Source organism: Clytia hemisphaerica, unplaced genomic scaffold, assembly GCF_902728285.1.
Source record: "Clytia hemisphaerica strain Z4C2 unplaced genomic scaffold, Clytia hemisphaerica genome assembly, whole genome shotgun sequence".
Taxonomy (NCBI): domain Eukaryota; kingdom Metazoa; phylum Cnidaria; class Hydrozoa; order Leptothecata; family Clytiidae; genus Clytia; species Clytia hemisphaerica.
In genome coordinates this window covers 1,288,825-1,311,158 of record NW_027103768.1, presented here as the reverse complement: position 1 = coordinate 1,311,158, position 22,334 = coordinate 1,288,825, and the positions used below count along the sequence as shown (strand labels likewise).

Below are 22,334 nucleotides of genomic sequence, written 5' to 3'. Positions count from 1 at the left end.
CATGGCGCGATTTTGAATAAACGTAAATTTCCGACCGAAAATGACGGAAATATGCCGGAAATCGCCTATTTGCAGGTTTTCATTGGACTTTTTCTTTATATTTCTTTGTTTTACAAACAAAAACATTATTAATAGCAATGCCCACCATCAAGCATGATTCAATTGTCAATGAAACTGATATTTGAAGCCGAAACTTCCTATTTTTTCCCCTACTCCCCTCCCCTCCCCCTATCAACAATCAATGATGAAATTTTTAATGCGTTATGCATTTTTGCTAAACGCTATATTTTCTGACTGATTGTTTTCTCATTTTTCTCCTTATTGCTATTTAAATTTCATCATCAGGTAGGTCCATTCAACATCTAGCTTGTTTCTATTTATACTATACGGTTATTGCCCCCGCAGGAGCGTAGCGACGAGGAGGCACTCATAGTTTCACGCATAGATATTGGACTGGAATCTCGAAATTTTGTTGTTTTTTTGTGTTTTGTCGCGCAAGCATCCCCGTAGTTAGTCTCTTCCGTAAATGTTCGGTTTTGCATATTTTCATATTACGTTATATGCTATTACCATTATTACATATTACAATCTATTAGTTTTGATTTAGCTTTGAAAAGCTGAAGCGAGTGTTATAAATGCAAATTATAACCGTGTATGATATAACACGAATTACAATATTACTTGCGTGCAAATCATCAAAACAAACAAAATGGCAGACTGGTTATGATGATGAGCTGATTCATTGACTGGAAAAAGTGTTTTGTATGTCAAATTTTGTTTCTTGTCTTTGAAACTGAATACTAAATACTGTAATTTAGTCAGAAGTTCATTTCAGCAATGATTTCAATTCTTTTTCTGGAATCTTTAAAGAAGTTTGCTCAAGTTTTCAAATGTACATTTGATATTTTTGTTCAAACTGTAATTTATCTTTCTCTGTTATTATATTAATAACTAGCTTTATTGTTTATAGAGCTTCTTGAACTTTAAAGACCATCATATGGTCGTAACTCGAGAAAGTCCTTCTTAACTTGGTAAAGCAAGATACCAGCAAAGTACAAAAAAGTTGAATGTACACATAAGTAAAGTTGAATCCAAAAGTGGTTGAATGTGTTGAATGTCAATCAATGATTTTTTTTTTTGGTCTTCAAAATAGATTTACCTCACTTAGAGTGTTTTCACTGTTTGTTCAGTGTGGTAAATCTATTTTAAAAACCTGAAAAAAGTTTGTTTACATTCGTTTAACTTTGCATGCGCACGTTCCACTTTTTCATGCAGTTGTGATAGGGGCCGTCCATATAGTACGTACGCAAAGATTTTCCAAAAATTTGATACCCCCGCCCCCCTTGTACGCAGAGAACAATAGAAATGATGTCATTTAAACAATAGATGTAAGCTTTTGCTAAACCCCCCTCTCCCCCTTCACTGCGTACGTACTATATGGATGGCCCCATAGCCTAAATAACTTACGCTCTAGGGTTTGGTGAAATAGCTCCAATTCTAACTTTCCAAGTTAAGGCATTTAACGGTGGTTAGACTAGGCACACAGACAGTCATACAGGAACACCATAAAGTGAGAGTATATAGCTAAAAGCTCAAAAAGTCTAGTTTCCTGAAGGCCCGTCTCTTCATTGTCTGCGCTGCAATCATATCTTAATGGCTTCAATCCTTTCAGCTTGGAGAAAAGATCGCATCATGAAAAAGTACTATGCACTTGAAAAAAAATTAGGCAAATTTCAACTTTTTGACTGGTACGTCTGAATGGACCACAATGACATTCCTTTATTTTTCTTTTGCCTGCAATCACAGCGTAAGCAAGTGGAGCCCGGGCCTTAACTAGGATTGGTCTATTTCAGATGGCGCAGAACTTTTTGATAAATTTTATACGCAGTATCATCTTATCATCTTACTATTGTTTATTAGGCAAAGTAGCAATAGAGAATTGTTGAAATATATAGCAGCCAATGAAAAATAAACAAGCTAATTCTGATTGGTTACCTTGTTGATTTATTCACCGCTATATATTTTGCCTACAATCTAAGATGTCTGCAGCATTATCGGAAAAGGTCTATTTAGTGAATGATCATGACATATATTGTTGTAAGAAAAAACAAACAAACAAGGAGATGTGAAAGTCAGTAAGATAATGATACCATGATTTTCGAAATATGTTTTTGAGAAGCTTTTCCAGCTTTTCTTTGAATTTTATTTAATTGTTAAGCTGCATGAATTCTTCAAGTATTTTGTTAATGGAATATAATTTTTTTTTCAATCAATCAATAAATAATTAAATCAATCAATTATTCCTGATTACACTCATTTTGTTTTATAAGCATACGGTAAATTTCGGCTGAAGCTCACTATGCTTAAGTAAAGCTCAATTTTGAGCCTCGACTATGCTTAACCCTATGCTTGGTAAAAAAATTATGAAGGGTGGTAAAAATTTTCGCGCATTTTCCCCTATCTTTAATCTTGAGAGAAATGAAGACATTTTACATTGTTTTCGAATGTTTACCATATGATTTCTTCTGTTATTTTCTGAAGTTTTGGAAATTATAATTCTAAAAATTTCTTTGGCTGAGCCTCAAGGTATGCTTAGCATATGCTTAATTTTTCTGGAAATTTGAGCTTTAGTATGCTTATAAACGTTATGCTTATAAAACAAAATGAGTGTATTTTTTATGCTTTAATTTTTAAAGCATTAAAAGCTTTATAAGTGCATGAGATGACCTTTCTGTGGGGGCATTTAGTGAAAGCTACGATTAATTTCAACGGGGATTAAATTTGGTCAATTTGCAGAATTTGCAGAATTTCAAAAATCACCAAAAAAGTTTTAAAATCGACCATTCGTCACATTAAATAGGCTAAATCCCTGCCAAATTTAAAGTTTTTTGAGGGTATAATTTCTATCTGTAAAATTTAGATCTTTGGGGCCTGGGGACGAGTTTTTCACCAAAACGAGGCAAAAACTTTAAAATTACCAAAAAGGGATAAAAAAATTCTCTAATGATGGAAAATTTCATGAGTATGAAACGATGATGCTAAAGTTCCTATATTATTGTTATTTAAAAGTTTTTCTTTCTCAGCAGAGCATTTGTGGATGATATACAATTGTCCACAACGAGGACAAAACACCGTATTGCAAATGGTAAACATTAACAAAAACTACAGTGTTTCTAGGTAGGTAAGTCGAACAAAATTTAAATAAATAAAGATACTAAATTTATAAAATCCGTCCCATTTTCTTTCGGGCACACTGTAATGTCCTTTTACAAGTAATACTGTTTAAATTGTCTTTAACATTGTCATTTGAAGCTGTCAGGTAACATAACTGAAAGTAGGCGAGTCCTTCTTCATTTATTTATTTGGAATTTGACAGAATTTCCAACATTACACCATGAGTGACACTAAGGAAAATCCCACGTTCGTTAGTCGCCGTTTTACAACCACGCTTCGTTTTCAAGTTTTCATTGCTCCTTCATTGGCCAATCGATCTGCTTCTTCGTTGCCATGGATACCTTTGTGTCCGCGAACGTGCGTCTAAATGAACGGTGTATTAAAGTCAGCAAACGAACCATAAAAATAGTGTGAATCTGCTTCAAAGTTAGCTAATAGGAGGTCCTAATAAGTCCTGGTCAGGGCTTTTTGATTAAAAAAAAGGAAATCGAAAGGGTGTGCAACTGAACCCAAGCATCATGCCAAGAGTCCTGGTTCTTTCAATTTTTCAACTTGGGCTTTTCCAGAAAAAAACCGTATACCCCCTGTTGATGAGGTCCATCCCTGTGTGGCTGGAAATGCAGGTTTAAACCCCTTTGGAATTTTGAATTTTTGTAGAATAATTGTTTTTATGCAAAACTCCTCACCCATTTTATATCAATCCGTTTACATAAATCGTTCAACCGGATCATTTGTTCTTTGTTCAGAACATCAGTTCCTTTGGAAGTTTTCCATCCGTTCCGCTCCCAACGTGGAATCCATTCCGTCATTGCTGGAAAGAAGAGATACAAAACCTTTGTACTTTTGAAGAAGTCTATACCATTTGTTAAACCAAAGGTCTACAGCTTATCAAATTATCAATATCTTAAGGTGTTTCATACTACCTTATGATGTCGAGATCAACGTGGTACAATTTAGCAGCAACAATTTGAGATTGAGTTTTGATGAGTTTGAAGCAATTCATAAGGACTTTCACTGTCATAAATATGATGAGATTTTCTTACATTTGATGGTGTATGTACTATCTGTTCGTAATTCAAGATCATCCAGACCCATTCCTATCGCACAATCAATCGCTCTGATGGCGGCCTGGATATTGCAAAAGAAGGATACAAAGTAATGGAATATTATATAACAGCCATAGTGTGAAAAGCCTCCCTAATCTCCCTATAAAAACCCCCGACTCATTGCATTGACATTTATGTTAGAAGATACCACATTCTGTAACCAATATCAGATATACTACATGTTTTAACTTAAACTTTGTTAACCCCCTAAAAGCTTAAAGCCTGAAAAGTTATGGCGGACTTGGGCTGACAACTCCTTTCTCATACATACAGGGGAGTGTGAAGATCCGCATGTTCTAAACAGCTACGATTAAAATCCACCACGCAATTTATCATGCAATCAAACAATTAATTACCCCTAGTAGCGTAGACAGGGATGAAGGAATATTTGTTTAGGAGAGGAGATTTAAACAGCACAGTAACTATGTTTTTATACCACAAGTAAGTGGTAGGTAAGTGCTTCGTCGTAAAAATCTGCTCTCCTAAGCAATTGTTCCTTCACGCCTGTCTACGCTACTGACCCCTATAAAAAATATTGACATCGCCATATCCATTGAAATAATGATTTCTACACATTGACGTGGAGAACAAGGTCTATTCGTGAATTAAATAATGTCAGTACTCATCTAACCTCCAGTTCAGCTTTCTGGTTAGTTGGCTCGTCTACTAGTAACGGTTCACTTATATTCCTGAAAAAAATCAAAAAAGGAAACCCCTAAGAAAAGGAAATAGTTTATTTTTAAATGTCAACACAAAACACGATATGGTAACAAAACAAACGCAAAGAATCAACTCCTGGATACATTCAACCAAAATATTATCACATTATTGCGTACCTAGGATGATCTGGTCCCCAATAAACACCGATTCCACCGATGGCTCCACTTCTACCGTTACCACGGCAGCAACCATCTGTATAAACAACGGGCTTGGAGGATGTGGAGCTGGACGAGGCTTGTGTTGACAAACTTCTAGCTTCTATCACTGAAAGGAGAAAATAGCTTTAAAATTAGCTACTTATTGTATAGTCATGAACGAAGAAATCCCAACTAAATATTCAAATATTCCAACATCTAAATATTTTCTAATTTTTATTTTTATATATATTGGTCGAGCTTAATAAGGGTATCCTTATAGGGAATGCAAATTTTTTGAGTACCTACATTTGGTTCTTTTAGATAGAGCTGTAACAGATCCTGGAAAGGCTAAAAAATAAAATTTGATTGTGATTATTTTTCTTTCAATTCATAATATTATGTACTATTGTAAAGACATTACATATAATGGTGTAGAACACAAATTGAATTTGAAAGAAGCATTATCTATAGCCGTATGCGCAGTGTTGCACGCTGCATGTCCCAATCCAGCGAATCACTATACATATAAAAAACTCTAAAGGAAAAAAGATAGCTGCCGAAATAATGATACGATTTTCATTCTATGAAAGAAAGGAGAAAGAAGATAACATTGTATTGCAATTTTTAACCACAATTAAGTAAATGGCTTAGAAGAATTATAAATAAGATCTATTTAGCCATCGTGGCTGGCCATCGTGGCTGGACATTCGAGTGTGACTTTGGAAGACTTTGAAAAGTTTTGAAAGTGACAGGAAGCCGCTATCGTAAACAGAAAGTTATGAAGAGCAACTGAATAAGAATTCTTCGACAGCGAAAATTATATTTGGGAAGAAGGTTGATTTTAACCCATCAAGATATAACTTTCTAATATTTTTGAGAAGATAGCATGCCAAACCTTTGCTACAATGTTTCTCTTGAGCATACCAACAGAACTATCAACAGATGTATGGAGGAGAAAATTCTTACCAGTGTTTTGTGACTTTGCTTTAAAAGTCTGTGTTCTTCTAACACCAAGTGAAGAATTGCTGGATGAAACCTTTGAAAAGGAGTAATTTAATATGACATATCTTTTTAAATCTATTTAAAATAAAGAATTCCTTTGAGCTTTAAATAACCCCTTGTTCCTCTCCACAACCTTCAAAACAAGTTCAAAACCTGTAACCCCACTAATAGCAACTCAATTATCAAGTAGTCAGTTATAATTTAAAAAATATCAAGAGCCTCCCTGATAAAAAGAGGTTTTAGTTTAATTCGTCACCTCATCTATGAAACTTTGTGCTTCTTGTTCTGAGCCAAACTTTTTGTACCTTGCGCCATGAAAACCCTTTACTTGACTTTCACATTCTGCCCTAAAAAAGGAAAGAATTATTTTAATTGTAGGTGATTTTTCCTTAACTCTAAAGTTTAAAGTGTTTTAAAAAGTTCATATAATATCTAAATAAATTGTTGTGTTTATTGACTCAGTGATATTCACGTTGGAAGATTATTGTGGCTTGGATTGCAAGATTTATGTTTAGCTACATTAGAGAGATTTAACATCTTTTAATTTTTTTCAACCCCCAATTTATTTTATGATCATTTTCAGAGCAATGATGGTTATTTCTTTTGGAATTTACCTGTGTCTCAATTTTGAGCATCTCTATTATTTTTAAGTAAGTTCTTTGTGTCTGACACCGATATGTAGCCTTACAATGTCTCTTACAACATGTTTTTTGTCCATAGGAGAAGTGTCTTCAGTCTGCATGATAAAGTATTTTCAAACGTCGACCTTCCTTTGCCAACAAAAGATAATGACTACTTGTCAGTTAGTCAAACTAGGAAATCAAGCTATCAATAAAAACAACATCAGTCATCTACAGGATTTATTTGCAGCATCAAAGAAGAGAGTTACCTCAATCAAGTTCCAAAGACAGTTATATATAATTAAAACTTGAAAGCTTGAAACAAAATATTTGTGCAGCAGCCAAAATCAACCAACCAAAATTTGTCATTTTGATTCCCAAGATAGCGCTTTGATTTGTTAGGCTTTAATTACACGTAAAGTAAAAAAAATTCCCACACATATAAATGGGTGTTCTCTCATTGATCTTTTTCTTTGGAAGCTGTTCTTCAAATTAGTTTTCAAGGTTGGTTCAGGTTGGGTCAGGTCAAATTTTTTCATCTATGGCTCAAAATTTAGGTAATTTTTCATAGTTTTCGAATATATATGTTTAAATTTCATTAAAAAGCACCAGTTTTTCATATTTTTTCATAAATCCCTTTAGAAGTTTTGGAGCGCATTCTTTTGCCTGAGAGTGAAATAAACGATAAAGTGCTTTCTCAGCATTCATAAGCATCTTTGATAATTTTTCAAATCCTCCTTATTTCAATGGCAAAACAAAAAATTGACAGTGAAAGAAAAAAAAATGCTACAACAACGAATCTCAAAATATTTGTATATTGCTGTTTGGATGACATCAGGTAGCCATTCTACCTGATGTCATCCAAACAGCAATATACAAATATTTTGAGCCTAAAGTCAGTCAAGTATGTGAACATGAATCATTGGTGTTACCCTCAGGCAAGATTGTCCAAGATGTCTCTGGATAATCTTAAAATATATATAATTAGTTATGTTGTTTTTTATCAGTGTTTTTAGATTCTATATATTAATAGCGGTGCTTTGTGTGTCTGTGTGTCACCACTTTCGTTTTCGCTTTGTTTGTGTTTTAAAATTATGACTTTTAGTCCCTTGCTCCACAAATTTGTTCTTTTGGATTCGCGCCATTTGCAAAAGATCGGATAGAGCTTGGTTTAGACTTTATACAGCCTTTGTTTTGAAATTTAAGGCCCATCTACATTTAGTAATTTCAATTTGTGCCAAGACTTGCCTTTTTCTCTCTTCTTTTGTTTTAAATGTTTTCGAATGTATTTAACGATCGTATTTATTAATGTCATTCGAATTCTTTCCAAAACAAAACAATTTCATTTCATAGAAAAGAATATTTCAAAAGTAAATCAAAACATAACAAGAAGCCCAGAGGGCATGAAGGCCCAGCGAATAAAAGTATGAACTGAACAAGACTTGAGTAGCAGAGGGGAGTTGAACCTGGAGTCGCTAATACAAGCCATAGACGCCTTAAACCATTCGGCTATCTCTTATTTACAACAATAAGAAATAATTCATAATATTTAAATCTTATATACAGAGATGTTTTTTTCCTAACACGTGAACAACTGAACTGTTCACATGATAGAGAAATGTAAAAACAACTTTTTAAAAGAACATCTTCCTAAAGAGAAGAAGGTTTGTTACGGTTTGTTACATTGTTTTTCTTAAAACACACTACATCTGTTATGTTCTTATAGTTTTAATAGTTAATTAAATTTTCTCCTTTTATGTTTTTAACCAATAAAGACGATTTCAATTGTTTTTTATTCTGTCAATCATGTTCTAACAGCCAATCAAATCCTTCACAATCTGAATTAGCCTGTGCTTGAAAACGCCATATATGAAAACGCGTATCGCCTAGTAAATTGTTACACACTGACACCGGGCAGAATGCTAATGAAAGGCCCAGTACGCTAAAGCTAGCTGGGCCAAAAATCAAAAAGTTTGTGGACAACAACAGCATTCAAAACTTCAAAGGGTGATATAAAGCATAAGAAAAAATTAGTTAACTTCTTTCTTCTTATAAAAATATTCAAGTCGTTGTTACTGTTAAAAAGTGTGTACGTCATTTTTTATGTTTAAATTCGAAAAGTTATGACAAGGGTTTAAAAAAGCAACTTAGAATTGTCTTCTTTTTTTTCGATCTGATAAAAACAAAGAGTTGCAATATTCTTTCTGACCTTCCCACTTTTTCCTGAAAAATTGTCATTTAAACTGGACGGCATATTTAACGCGAGCGAAGCGAGAAAAATAACTACCTGCTGAGTCGTTTCAAACGACACTGGTACAGTAAACGATGCTCTTTCTGATAACTTTTGACCTAAACAAAAAATTATGTCACGGGGGACACGATCCAAATATGGTTAAAAGATAAGACACGCGGGGAAGGTTAGAGTTAAATGTTCTAGAGATTTCTATTTTTTATTTGATCGTTTTTTTAAGCCAGCTTCAACACCCAAAGGACTTTTAGTGCGTTCAGCTACAGCTTAACCGGCGTGCAACGCCTGGTACCGGCTAGTGCTATTTTTTATTTTATTTTTTAGTATCTAGGAAAATGTACATATGTAGCCTTTGGATTAATTTATAGAAATAGGAAAAATAATCAAAAGTTCAAAAAATAATATAAGATGACTCACAACCTACAATTTTGCCCAAACATACCCTGAACATTTCGGGGTCATGTTTGGGCCAAAATAAACAGACGGTACTAATCGAACGTTCGATTGTGATCGAAGTAATCAATAATGATCGATAATAATCGAAGGTAGTCAGTGACCACCTATCGATTTTATCGGTGATCGAATACTCACTCGACTCCAGGTTATGGCATTTTCTTCGACCATTTTTCGATTTGTTCAATCATTTCGATTACTTTTTGATAACCTTCAATCATATTGAATACCTTCGATTGTATTGAGTACCTTCCAGCCTTCGATTTTATCAAATATGTTTCCAGTAGCACCGTGTCATAATAATCTGAAACCAAGTTTATTTCGGCTAATTAAAACACTCGATTCATGCGCGAAAACCACTTTCGTTTTCTCCGACCAATCAGAACGCGCAATATGAGTTACTTGAGGAAACCCAGGGCGAAAATTTAGGTCATTTTTTTTGGTTTTTCTTAAAGATATATCATAGTAATTGGTTATCAAAGTTGTCAAAGTTATCGAAAGTAATCAATAACATATAAAGTCTTCAAACGGTTATCGAGTGTTCGAAGGGTTGTTAAGAAATTGATCGAATACTCACAATTTTTTTGAAATTTTGGTACTTGACATTTGATTGTTAATCGATAAGTGGTCGTTCGATTACTTCGATAATCGAATTTATCGATTAGTACCGTCTGGAAATAGCAAAACATTATCTTAGCCCAACATTGATGATCGAGCTAAGTTCAAGCCACAAAATTTTGGATTTTTGCCTCCGAAAACCTGGCTTGCCTTTTTTAATTTCATAGTCAATTTGTTGGTTTCCTATTTTTAGAATAATGAATGTGAATTTGAATGGCACTATGGGGCCTCTGTATTTCTTATTTTTTTATAATTTTATTGCTTCCATCACCCTCTTATTTTTTGTAGCAAGTACTCAGATCAGATTCTTTTTAAAAAGACAAGCTTTCTTCTTATAAGTTTTTTTACAGTTGATCTTTGTTTATCTTTGTCGACTCAGCACTATATGTACCCGTCATAAGGCGGCCATTAAAATATTTTTCTGCTCGGGTAACTTAATGCATGTCCCAGAATTGCATTAATTTTTCCGCCCCAGTTCCAGTCCCTAAACCATAACAAACTATACATTTTTGGAAGCGTATTTGGATGTAGAATACCGTATTTGGTGTAACTTAAATTCTTTCTCAACAGAATTTGAGTTTTTTTAAGAAAACATGATTATGACGTCACTATTTATGACGTCATAATTTTTAAAAATTGAATATCTCAAGAACTAATACTCAAAGCTTTATGAAATTTTGACCAATGATAGAACTCATCAAGAGGAGGAGAATTATTTTTAAAAAATTTGAAAATTTGCTGATGTCAGCATTTTATCGCAAAAATTCGAATTCTTGCAATTTTTGCTGACGTCATTAATTTTGGGAAATACTTTTAAAAGTTTTTGAAACATCTCAATGTACTTTATCACTGGTCCAAATTTCATAAAGTTTTGATTTATATTTCTCGAGATATTCAACTTTTTGTATTTATGACGTCATTAATCATGACGTCATAATCAGGTTTTTTTAACATATCTCTAATTATACTGAGAAGGAATTTAAGTTACACCGAATACGGTATTCTACATCCAAATACGCTTGCGAAAATGTATAGTTTGTTATGGTTTAGGGACTGGAACTGGGGCGGAAAAATTAATGCAATTCTGGGACATGCATTAAGTTACCCGAGTGTTCATGTCAACCGACCTGCATCATATTTTCCATTGACTTTCCAATGCAGAGAAGTAGGAAGAAATCACACAAAAAAGACTGATCAGAAGAAGTTTTTCAAAAACCCTGAAATCTTTCTGACCAACCGCCTGCCCGCCCACATGTATTTTTTACAACCAATACGATGACGCGCGCGGGAGCAGAACAATTTTTCGATGGCTGCCTAAGCCTTTGTAGGCTAACCACAAATGAAAACTACTGCAATTATTGCAGTATACTGTAATTGAAGTATACCGCAATTGAGGGAGTTCCCTGACTGTTCTTAATCTCCAGAGGGTTATTGATGAGAAAAAGTAAGGTCAATAGGCTACCGTAACTTGGTCTAATGTCGACACCCCTCCTCTAATTCTGACACCCTTTTTATCAGCTGAAATTGATAGAAAGGTTGAAACTGTTTTTCTTTGCTTAGTAGTCAGGGAGGAATAATCCTTTTTCAATCAGTGATTCAAGCTTTCATATTATTCCTGTCTCTAAAGAATGGTGTCGAAATTAGACGAGGGATGTCGATATTAGACCAACTTACGGTATATACCTGTTATGGTTGAAAAATATATTGAATAGCCAAACTTCACATACAAAATCAGACAATCTTACCGTGAAGTAAGGTAACTTGAATCAGTGGAGAGAAACATGCATAGCCGGATCAAATGACTGACCAATCAAAGCAGCAAAATTTTAAAACAAATGAACTACCGTAAGTTGGTCTAATGTCGACATCCGTCTTCTAATTTCGACATCCTTCTTTATAGATAGGAATAATAAGAAGGTCGAAATCACTGATAGACTAAAGATTTTTCCTCTCATCGCGCTCGCTAGTCAAAAAAGTCAATCAGCTATTCCGACCTTCCTCAGTTTCTATTGTTCCTATCATCCTATTAGAAGACGGATGTCGACATTAGACCAACTTACGGTACGCAGCTCCGCTCGCGGCTCTGCTCTAATATTTTTGTTTTGATGTTAACTTTTGTATTTTAATGAACAGACAGGTCATTCATTTGAGGGCTATTATGGGCCATTCCAGAAAATTTTTGTTACCCCCCGTCGGACGACGTGCATTTTTAAATTTTTTCTAGCCTTGGAAATAACTTTTCTTTTCCAGTGGTGGTCAGAAATTCCGATAAAAATCCATATACTTTTGCAAAATGCATCGGAAATTCCACTCTTTTTTGCCTTTTCTAATTCAATTGCCTAGGAAATTCATACATTTTCTTCTCTCGCCTTAGAAATTTTGAATTTTGGTGAAAACTTTTGCCCTCGGAAATCCTGTGTCGTTCGCCGCCCTCTGTTATAGACAAATTCTGGAATGGCCCTATGCATGTTAGCCTCCTCCACTGATGCAAGTTACCCGATCTCACGGTATTAACCAAACACTTATTTATCTCTGATCTCCCTCCTTCTTATTCTACACAATAGACAGCTCCAGGCTTTTAGGCCTTACTCTCAAAGAGTAGGAGTTTTTGAAAAAACGAAGGAAGATATGGACGTAGCCTACCTCCTTCTTAATCTAAGACTGTAGTAGGATAACCAATAGAAAATTCCTTACCATGTCATGTAAATTCCAATATTCCTGCCACGCTTAACAGCATAAAATCCACCTCCTTTACTACGAGCCATAAAGGAAGAACAAAGAAGGTCGAAAATCTTATTGAAGAAGGTTCGATTCATAAGAGAATTGAAAAATAATTTTTTTTGATACGATATAGACACGCGTGAGGAGCATGGTAGCCATATTTATTATTGTTTTTGTCTCGCTTTGCCAAACTTTCGAACCTACCTAAAAAGCTGTAATCGAGACAAACCAGACTCGCTCAACTTTCTACAAGGACATTCAAAATGTCTTTTTAAAGTCGATACTAAGTGGAAGGCTTATTGCCAAGGTACAACTTTTTGGAAGCCATTTATCACTTATTCTTGGCCGTATTTCGCAAATCAATGGTTCAACTAACTTTCCTAAAATATTGAATTACCAGATTTTCAAAGATTAAAAGAAGATGCCATCAGTGTTTTACTCATTTTGCTAGAATACGACAGAGTAATTTGTTGGTAAAATTTACTAAAGTCCCGCTATTTCGCTCGTTTTAGACCCAGTCATGTTCGGCAAAGTCGTGAAACCAAACAATGGTACACCAGATGAGTTAGAGAAATCCATTGGAGAAGCTCTTCTTGACTTGGAGGTCAATTCTGACCTCAAAACACAACTCCGAGAGTTATATATTACTGGTGCCAAAGAATTGGACGTTGGGGACAAAAAGAAATGTCTCATCATCTTTGTACCTGTTCCATTACTGAAGCAATTTCAAAAGATCCAGGTACTGATTTGGAAGTTTTGGTTGTTTTGTTGATAATTCTGGATGAATTCTGGTGTCAGTCCGGTGTTGCATACAGGGAATTTTGGACGCCGGACATTTATTAAACAAAAAATTAAGAAACACTGGACGCACCGGACTGGTCATGTCCAGTGTTTTGATTGTCCGGTGGAAAAAAATATCCTTTAGGTGGCAATCACAAATATCTTCCTTTCGCGTCGCCCGACCGACTCTCAAAAATTGAGTAGAATTGAGTCGGCGAGTCGGTAAATGTGTCTGACTTTTTCTGTCAATGACCTTTCCTTCGTTCAAAAATTTTATTATTGCCGATTTTTTGCGAGCGATTTCTAGCGCATTCGCAGCATTTTGACTTTGTTTATCACTACATGCGCCATTTTGGGGTCGGAGGTCACAGTGTTCAAAGGTCATAATTTTAAACCACCCATTACACGCGGTTGTTTTGGATGCTGGCCGGCTGGCAGTTTCCTACAGGACTCCAAAAATGGATGGAAAAATGGAAACCCGAAATTTTTTACGACCGACCGACCGACTCACTTTTTAGACCCAACGAGGACGCGAAATGAAGACATTTGTGATTGCCGCCTTATCGACACCGGACATCCGACTTCCTTAAGTCCGCTGTAGAGATTGTCTAGTGGTAAAAAAATTCTCATTTTACACCGGACTTTTGCGGTCCGGTGTGCGTCGGCAGGGTCCTGTAAAGCTCTGAAGGCGCTTGAAAATTATATATCTGAGGAAAATAGATAAATCTTGTTGTGCATTAAAAAGTCAAATACTAATACAGTGCCCTATTCACAAGCATAATCACGCAACTTTGATGTCATTTAGTCTTTTAGAAAAACATAGTCCTTATGATTTTGAGATTGAATATTTGTCAGATTGTTATGTTTTCACACATCCCTTTAGAGCTTCAGCGTGGTGTGCAGAAAACAATCACAATCTGATTTCAGGTTAATAACTGACCAATCAAAGCAGCAAAATTCAAAACAAATGATCTACGACTCTACCATTTTTGTTTTGATTTAACTTTGTATTTTAATGACCAGCCAGTTCATTCATTTGAGGACTGTGCATGTTAGCCTCCTCTAATGCAAGTTACCCGATCTCAGGGTATTTTGTTCAATTTGTGTTGGAAACAGAAAAGATATTGATCTGAAAACTGTTTGCTAAGGCGAGGGGAATTTGATCTTCTGTTTACCGTCTAGTTTCAAAAAATATTTGATGCGGCAAAACTTCATTATTCCTACCTGGTGCTTCCAATCTCCAACGAAGTTGAATTCCACCATGAAATAGAGCTGCTTTCACTTTCGGAATCAAAATGACATGCGCGAAAACTGAAACCCGTTCAAGACGCATCTAAAATGCAAATTTCTAAAACCCCCATGACGCCGTCCACTGCTTAAAAAAATGCCTGCCCCATTCGCGGACGTGATTGGAACCATGTTTTTTACTCGAGGCGCACATTTTGTTAGCGAAGATGTTATTTTTGATTCACTTTGAGTGTTTTGGATAGCTTAGCACAGGAAAAGAAAAAATAATGAGTTTTTAAGAAATGATGAACTTTTTTCAGCAGCGGCTCAAGAGCATGCGAGCGGTCGACGGTAAACAGAACATCAAATTCCCATCGCCTAACCTATGCTATCCAGTGCTATCTTTACTTTGGAGTTACAGCTCAATATTTTGAAGGAGAAGTATCATTGGTTGCTCGTTTTACATCTTGCTTGTTAGATGATGGCAATGAAATTCATTCACGTCTTTTAGCTGAGTCCTACAGATGTCACCTTGAGGGAACTTATTCTGGCGAAATTGACGAGTGAATTCAAAATTTGCCAAATTTAGTTCCCATCATAATTAATTTTTTAGGTCATTCACCAAAATAAGTTTCTCACTAAAATTAAAAATTTTAGTATTTTGCCTAAACACGTGCGTTTGCGTAGGGTAAAATTGCGAAATGCGAAAATCAATATTGGCAAATTTTTTTTGAAAAATGACCCTACAAGATTTGACTATATCTTTTTATTCCATGAGGAGATTACTTTCAAATAAAAAATATATTGACAATGAATGGGTAAGCTTTCTAGAAATCCAAGCATAAATTGCATAGTTTTTAACAAAAATAGAACTTTAGGATAAGAAACAGTCAAAAACCAGCTTTTTCCAATTTTCTTCGAGTTACAGGAATTAATTCCTTGTTTGTTTTGATCTGAAATTTTCAGTAGGGGTGGCCAACATAGTTCCCTTGCTAATATCAGGGGGGGCCGAGCCGCGGTAAGAGAATTAAAGTTTCTAAGTAAAATCTTAATTATCACCCAAAAAAGTGCCTTTTTTGTCCATATCTTTTGAATAGATAGTCCCAGCCTTATCCCTCCTTCAGTGAAGCTTCCTATACCTTTTGTCCTTCAGAAAAACCAAAAATATTGGCCTTAATTGCTTACTTTCAGTTCCTGTAGCCAGTAGTGTGACCCCCTGTATTTCTATTTTATTCTGCGCGGGTTTTTCAATAGAGATGTCACATGACTCAAAATACCGCAGTCTTATTGGACTAGAGAAAGCGAAAGTGAAATCACGCAATCTGATTGGATGAAAAAAAGACCATGGGAACTGGAACCAAAAATAATTCTCAATCTAAAACACTGCTTAGTCGGGGTTGAGCAAGGTATCAATAGCCAGAAATAGCACTCCAGACCTGCATGCTCCACGTCCATAACAGGATGAAAACACCCGAAAGGTTGTAAATTCTGGTTGATTTTAAGGTTTTATCTTATCTTATCTCATTTACTTTAATTAGTAGAGGCTTCTTCAATGTTTGGGGAAGGTAAGTCTGTAAAAGTTATTTGTTTTTCGGTGGAAAAAAGTGTTTAAAAAAGCATTTTTGGTGCTCCAGATTTATTTTGTCTTTGCAAATTTTCGCGTTCCCAAACCAAACGCACGCGTAAATAACTTCTTGAGTTCACAAAAAAGCTTCAAGTAAGTCTAAATAGAACATATTTGCGCTAAAATAAGTTCTAGCCAAAATTTAAAAAAATTGTTGATTCACCATTAGGAGTCAATTGTACATTAATAACTAACATCATTCTGCAGATATGATCTGGGTAGGTGTTGAATAGTGTGACACCACAGAGATTTAGTGAAAATATTGATTTTCAGACTATCATTTTTTTTACTACTAAGTACTATTAAAAGGGTTAAGTAAGTAAAAATTTTGGTCTGAAGTTCTTTTATCGTTTTATGACAAAATCAAAATTATCGACTGGATAAAGGGAGCACTCCAACGTCTATAAGCAATTTGTCAAATGAAGATTTGAAGTGTTTGAGAAATAGTTTGGAAAAATCAATCTTGTCCAGTCTTGTCTAATTTTCTTAAGTCTCTAGCCAGTTTGACCATCAATGTCCGCTAATTAGGGAGGAAAAACTAGGTTTTTGGTCATTTCGTGCAAGACTGTTTACTAATTGAGTTTCTGCATTTGAACTTTTTTATGAGGATTTGACTAAAAATGGCAGGGGAAAATAGAACTGTTCATTAATTGGAGGTGTCTTTGAGATTTTACTGTAAATGAGATTTAAAAGAGGCCATGACTCTGTAAGAGAATTTGTCCCGGTTACAACAGTGTTCTCTAGATTGTTGACAGGTCACGTTGCAAATTCAAATGTCATATTTTCATAAAAGGGAGTCTTGAACACTCTAGAAACTTTGTAATAACTACTAAACATAATCTTATCTTAGGCAAAATATTTTTTTAAAGCATGTTTTAATCGCTGTTGAGAAGCTTCGGTATTTCTCCTCAGAATAAGTAGCATGCAACATAAATTGTTCAACTGCCTATGATTTTGTACATCATATTACAAATTCTATAAGCGTGTTGTTACATTATCTTTTCTCTGGAAGTGTTTTGTAAGTTTCAGCTCAAAGTCATGTCCAGCTTTTGGTTACAACACTGCTAATTATTATCAGGCAATGTTTTATTAAGTTTTCCATTGTTCTATTATAGGTTCGATTAGTCCGTGAATTGGAAAAGAAATTCTCTGGAAAACATGTTGTAGTTGTTGCTCAAGTAAGTTTTCATAAAAATTAAAACAATTTGATTATCTGCAACTTTTCAGGCACTAATTTAGGCTTTTTTGTCTACACGATATACAGCTTTAGGTTTTACTCTTGACTTGTGATCTAAAAGCTCTCCTAAAGGTTGAAATTAGTTATCCCCCACTAAGAATAGTAAAACTAGAGCTGAAGTTCTATTTTTGATATGATTTCTACTCAAAGAGTGGGATTTTTGCTTTAAGCAAGGAAGAAAGGACAAATCAAATCTTGAGTCATGCAAGCAAAATTTAATTCCTTTCTTAACCTTAATAAATAAGTTGAAATTGTTACATGTGGTAACACTTAATGCATTCAATTATTTCTTTTTTAGAGACGTATTCTTCCAAAACCAACAAGAAAAACCAGATCTCAGAAACAAATGAGGCCAAGAAGGTAAAGATAAATCTTCGTGTTTAGTACTGTTTTAGAAAAATTTAGTTTGTATATTAGTGTACAGAATTTAGCTGAAATTGGATTGAAAAAAACTTTCATGACAAATTTAATTTGTTCTATGGGAAGACCTTCAGAAAAATATGGGTCACGACCTAAACGATTTGACATTTTGTTTTTTCGTCTTTATCATTGAGTGAGTCATTTCCATAAATTTGTTCACTTTTCTAACTTTTTTTAAATATCTGCAAAAAACTTCAAGTCCGTTCTTCAGCTTTGCAATTTCAAAATTAGTTTTTTCCGATTTTGGAAAAAAACAGGTGTTGTTGGGGAATAGATTAACTTGGTCTCGTCTAAATTGTCAACAAAAGAATCAGGGATTGAATTATAAATTGAAAGTTTACTGGTTCATTTTTCCTTGCTATTGATATAGCATAAAATTCACTTTCTTGCATTTAGTCGCACTTTGACTGCGGTACATGATTCAATCCTTGAAGATTTAGTTTACCCATCAGAAATTGTCGGTAAAAGCGTACGTGTCAAGTTGGATGCCTCCAGATTGGTCAAAGTTGTTTTAGAAAAAGCCCAACAAACTAATGTTGAACACAAGGTAAATATGTGATAGAAATGTTTTAGATTTGGGTGGTAACTTCTTAAATAATTAAGTCAAAGTGCTGTAGATGAAGCTGCCCAACAATTCGTCTCCGGTATTGCTCAGGTGTTACTGGTGATGAATTATATTGCCGCCCCAGTCAGATAGCTTTAAACTTGTGGTGAGAGGCAATAAATTCTGAAGTACACAATACTGTGGGGTGCCAGATAATAAAAACTTAGGGTTAGAACAATACACTGCAATATATTAAAATGAGGTTACCTAGGGCAAAAAAAGACTTCTCTATTTTACAGCTGAAAACATTTTGGACATTTAAAGGGGACGTCTGGTCTGATTTTAGGTATTGTTTTTTTTTTAATTTTTGGAAAAATTATTCCAGGGAGATTAAAATGAGCTATCTCACTTCAAGAGATTTTTTTCAATCACTTTCTATGGCCATTTAAAAAAGCCCTCTTTTTCAAAATTTATATCGTAGCTTGTGTGATATGTTTTCTATGTTCTTTCAAGTAAACAAGATTAACTCCTCTTTCTGTGCAGCTGGCATTTTTATAAGAAAATTTTAAGTAAGTCAGAGATGTGCAAGAGCATTTAAAGTCGTTAAAACATCTTTTTCCCAACATTTTGTCAATGAAAGCTTACTCCAACATCTTCATAGAAAACTGAAATATTTACATAGTTATGAACTGGAAAAATCATCGAAATTAGAAGTTTGAATTAAAATGTTCTTATCAAAAGTTGTTTAAATACAGAACTTTAGACTACAGACAAGATTTCTGTTCTTATAAATTACGAACAAAGATTACGTCAAAAATCAGGTAAAAGAGAGGAAATTGTAAAACACTAAAATCTTGTCATGCCTTTCAATAATGATGAATTCTTTTGCCGCCCCAGTCTTACATTTTATGGTGACAGGCAATCGTTCTGACAATTGCAAGGTTGATACAATGAATCAGATTTCATTGCAAGATCTTTTTTCTTGCTATGATAAATTCTATTGCCACCCAGACTTTATTTATGGTGACAGGCAATCGTTCTGAGTCCTTTGCTTTGTTTTTAACTAGGGAGGGGTCTTACAAGAAACTTCTTGTAGTCTTTGCCCGATGATGAATTGTATTGCCGCCCCAGTCTTACATTTTATGGTGACAGGCAATCGTTCTGAGTCCTTTGCTTTGTTTTTAACTAGGGAGGGGTCTTACGAGAAACTTCTTGCAGTCTTTGCCCGATGATGAATTGTATTGTCGCCCCAGTCTTACATTTTATGGTGACAGGCAATCGTTCTGAGTCCTTTGCTTTGTTTTTAACTAGGGAGGGGTCTTACAAGAAACTTCTTGTAGTCTTTGCCCGATGATGAATTGTATTGCCGCCCCAGTCTTACATTTTATGGTGACAGGCAATCGCTCTGAGTCTTTTGCTTTGTTCTTCAACCAGGGGAGGGGTTGGTTTTGCGAGATAATTCTTGCAGTCTTTGCCCGATGATGAATCGTATTGCCGCCCCAGTCTTACATTTTATGGTGACAGGCAATCGCTCTGAGTCTTTTGCTTTGTTCTTCAACCAGGGGAGGGGTTGGTTTTGCGAGATAATTCTTGCAGTCTTTGCCCGATGATGAATCGTATTGCCGCCCCAGTCTTACATTTTATGGTGACAGGCAATCGTTCTGAGTCCTTTGCTTTGTTTTTAACTAGGGAGGGGTCTTACAAGAAACTTCTTGTAGTCTTTGCCCGATGATGAATTGTATTGCCGCCCCAGTCTTACATTTTATGGTGACAGGCAATCGCTCTGAGTCTTTTGCTTTGTTCTTCAACCAGGGGAGGGGTTGGTTTTGCGAGATAATTCTTGCAGTCTTTGCCCGATGATGAATCGTATTGCCGCCCCAGTCTTACATTTTATGGTGACAGGCAATCGCTCTGAGTCTTTGCTTTGTTTTTAACTAGGGAGGGGTCTTACAAGAAACTTCTTGTAGTCTTTGCCCGATGATGAATCGTATTGCCGCCCCAGTCTTACATTTTATGGTGACAGGCAATCGTTCTGAGTCCTTTGCTTTGTTTTTAACTAGGGAGGGGTCTTACGAGAAACTTCTTGCAGTCTTTGCCCGATGATGAATTGTATTGCCGCCCCAGTCTTACATTTTATGGTGACAGGCAATCGCTCTGAGTCTTATGCTTTGTTCTTCAACCAGGGGAGGGGTTGGTTTTGCGAGATAATTCTTGCAGTCTTTGCCCGATGATGAATCGTATTGCCGCCCCAGTCTTACATTTTATGGTGACAGGCAATCGTTCTGAGTCATTAAATCCACATTTTCGGAACCAAATGAATTTGTCAGTGTGAATATGTTAAAAACATGCTATGTCTTTTTGTTTTAGCTCGATACATTTGCTGCGGTTTACAAGAGGTTGACTGGTAAAGACACACATTTTAGTTTTGAATTATAAATTAAAATGAAGAAAAAATGGAAAACAAACAAACTTTCGTTTACATTTATTGTAGTGCCTATAGTTCACAAATCTACCAAAAATTGCCCTTTTCGACCTCCGGAGGCGGTTTCTTTCATAGTGGTACGCTAATCTCGTTTTGCCTTCACTCATTACTTTTTGTCTACCATTTACTTTCGTTTTTCTGGACCTACCCCGGTGGAGGTCATATAAATTAACCTCTGTTCGTTCGTTCGTTACCAACTTTTCTCGAGATTGGCTCATTAGTTTTTTCTGATTTTTTGCACAAAGATGTGTAACTATAAACCCTCAAATGTGACGGAGCCCGATTTTCGAAAAAAATTCTTTTCCGGCCGAAAATGCCGGAAAACCGAATTTTTGGCATTTTCTCAAGATTTCATCATTAGTTTTTTCTGATTTTTTGCAGAAAGCAAAACTTGGCCGAGTCTGATTTTTGAGAAAAAATATTTTCTGGTCGAAAATGCCAGAAATCGCCGTTTTCGCAGATTTTCATTACATTTTTTTCCTTGTACACAATCATGGTCGTAATATTTGAGAAAAAAGGGAAATCCACTGGGAAGTTTTGAAACCGCAATCGATTTGTAAGTGCTCTAAAGTAGGTTTTAAGGGTAGAGTTTTAACTCTGAGTGTTAACACTAGAATTAAGACTTACGACCTTAGGATCTCAGAAAATAGTCCAATAAGGCTCAGAATATAGCCTGCAAGTCTGCCAACCCCTCCCAAATTGAAATATTCGATTAAGTTAAAGAGATAGCTCAAAATCGACTTTCTCGCCAGAACTTAAAATCTTGAAAAACGTTGAAATAACCGGAATTCTCATTCTATTTCGATCTTTTTCACACAAAAACATTATTGATAACAATGCTCACCATAAATTTGTTTGATAAAATTTTTACGGTATACCCCTGGTTGTCAAAATACAGGTTTGGGGCCCCCAAAACGGAGGTGTAGTTACAAAATGACCATTTTGATTTAACAACGTCTTAATCAAGTTTTTGAAAACAAATCTCTTTTGAAAATAGTTCCATTCATGTATGGAATAAACTGTGAAAATTTTAGAAAAAAAGCTTAACTGAAACTGAAAATATTAAGCCTTAACCTTTTGAACCCGAATGCCGTACATATACGTCCTTGAGACATCCCGAATGCCGTACATATACGCAATTTGATAGGCATGTCTTTCTCGCGCAATATCTTTGATTGGCTTGCTTTCTGATCGTTGAAAAAAGAAAAAAAGAAAACTGCT

At 35.2% G+C, this 22,334-nt stretch overlaps 2 protein-coding genes across 2 annotated transcripts; one reads left to right on the top strand and one right to left on the bottom strand.

Moving 5' to 3' along the window:
* Positions 1-3,052: 3,052 nt before the first annotated feature.
* On the bottom strand, positions 3,053-12,979 carry LOC136805805 (ribonuclease H1-like). Its single transcript, XM_067062366.1, has 9 exons — positions 12,773-12,979; positions 6,396-6,486; positions 6,104-6,173; positions 5,444-5,485; positions 5,117-5,264; positions 4,912-4,969; positions 4,218-4,302; positions 3,861-3,985; positions 3,053-3,537 (listed from the first exon to the last, which is right to left on the bottom strand). The coding sequence occupies exons 1-9, from the start codon at positions 12,892-12,894 to the stop codon at positions 3,457-3,459; spliced, it is 822 nt and encodes a 273-aa protein (XP_066918467.1). The 5' UTR covers positions 12,895-12,979; the 3' UTR covers positions 3,053-3,456.
* Positions 12,980-13,022: 43 nt separating this feature from the next.
* On the top strand, positions 13,023-21,100 carry LOC136805811 (small ribosomal subunit protein eS7-like). Its single transcript, XM_067062371.1, has 6 exons — positions 13,023-13,106; positions 13,312-13,538; positions 17,546-17,608; positions 17,966-18,027; positions 18,484-18,634; positions 20,999-21,100. Exons 2-6 carry the CDS (start codon positions 13,320-13,322, stop codon positions 21,065-21,067), a joined length of 564 nt encoding a protein of 187 aa, XP_066918472.1. The 5' UTR covers positions 13,023-13,106; positions 13,312-13,319; the 3' UTR covers positions 21,068-21,100.
* The last annotated feature ends 1,234 nt before the right edge of the window (positions 21,101-22,334 follow it).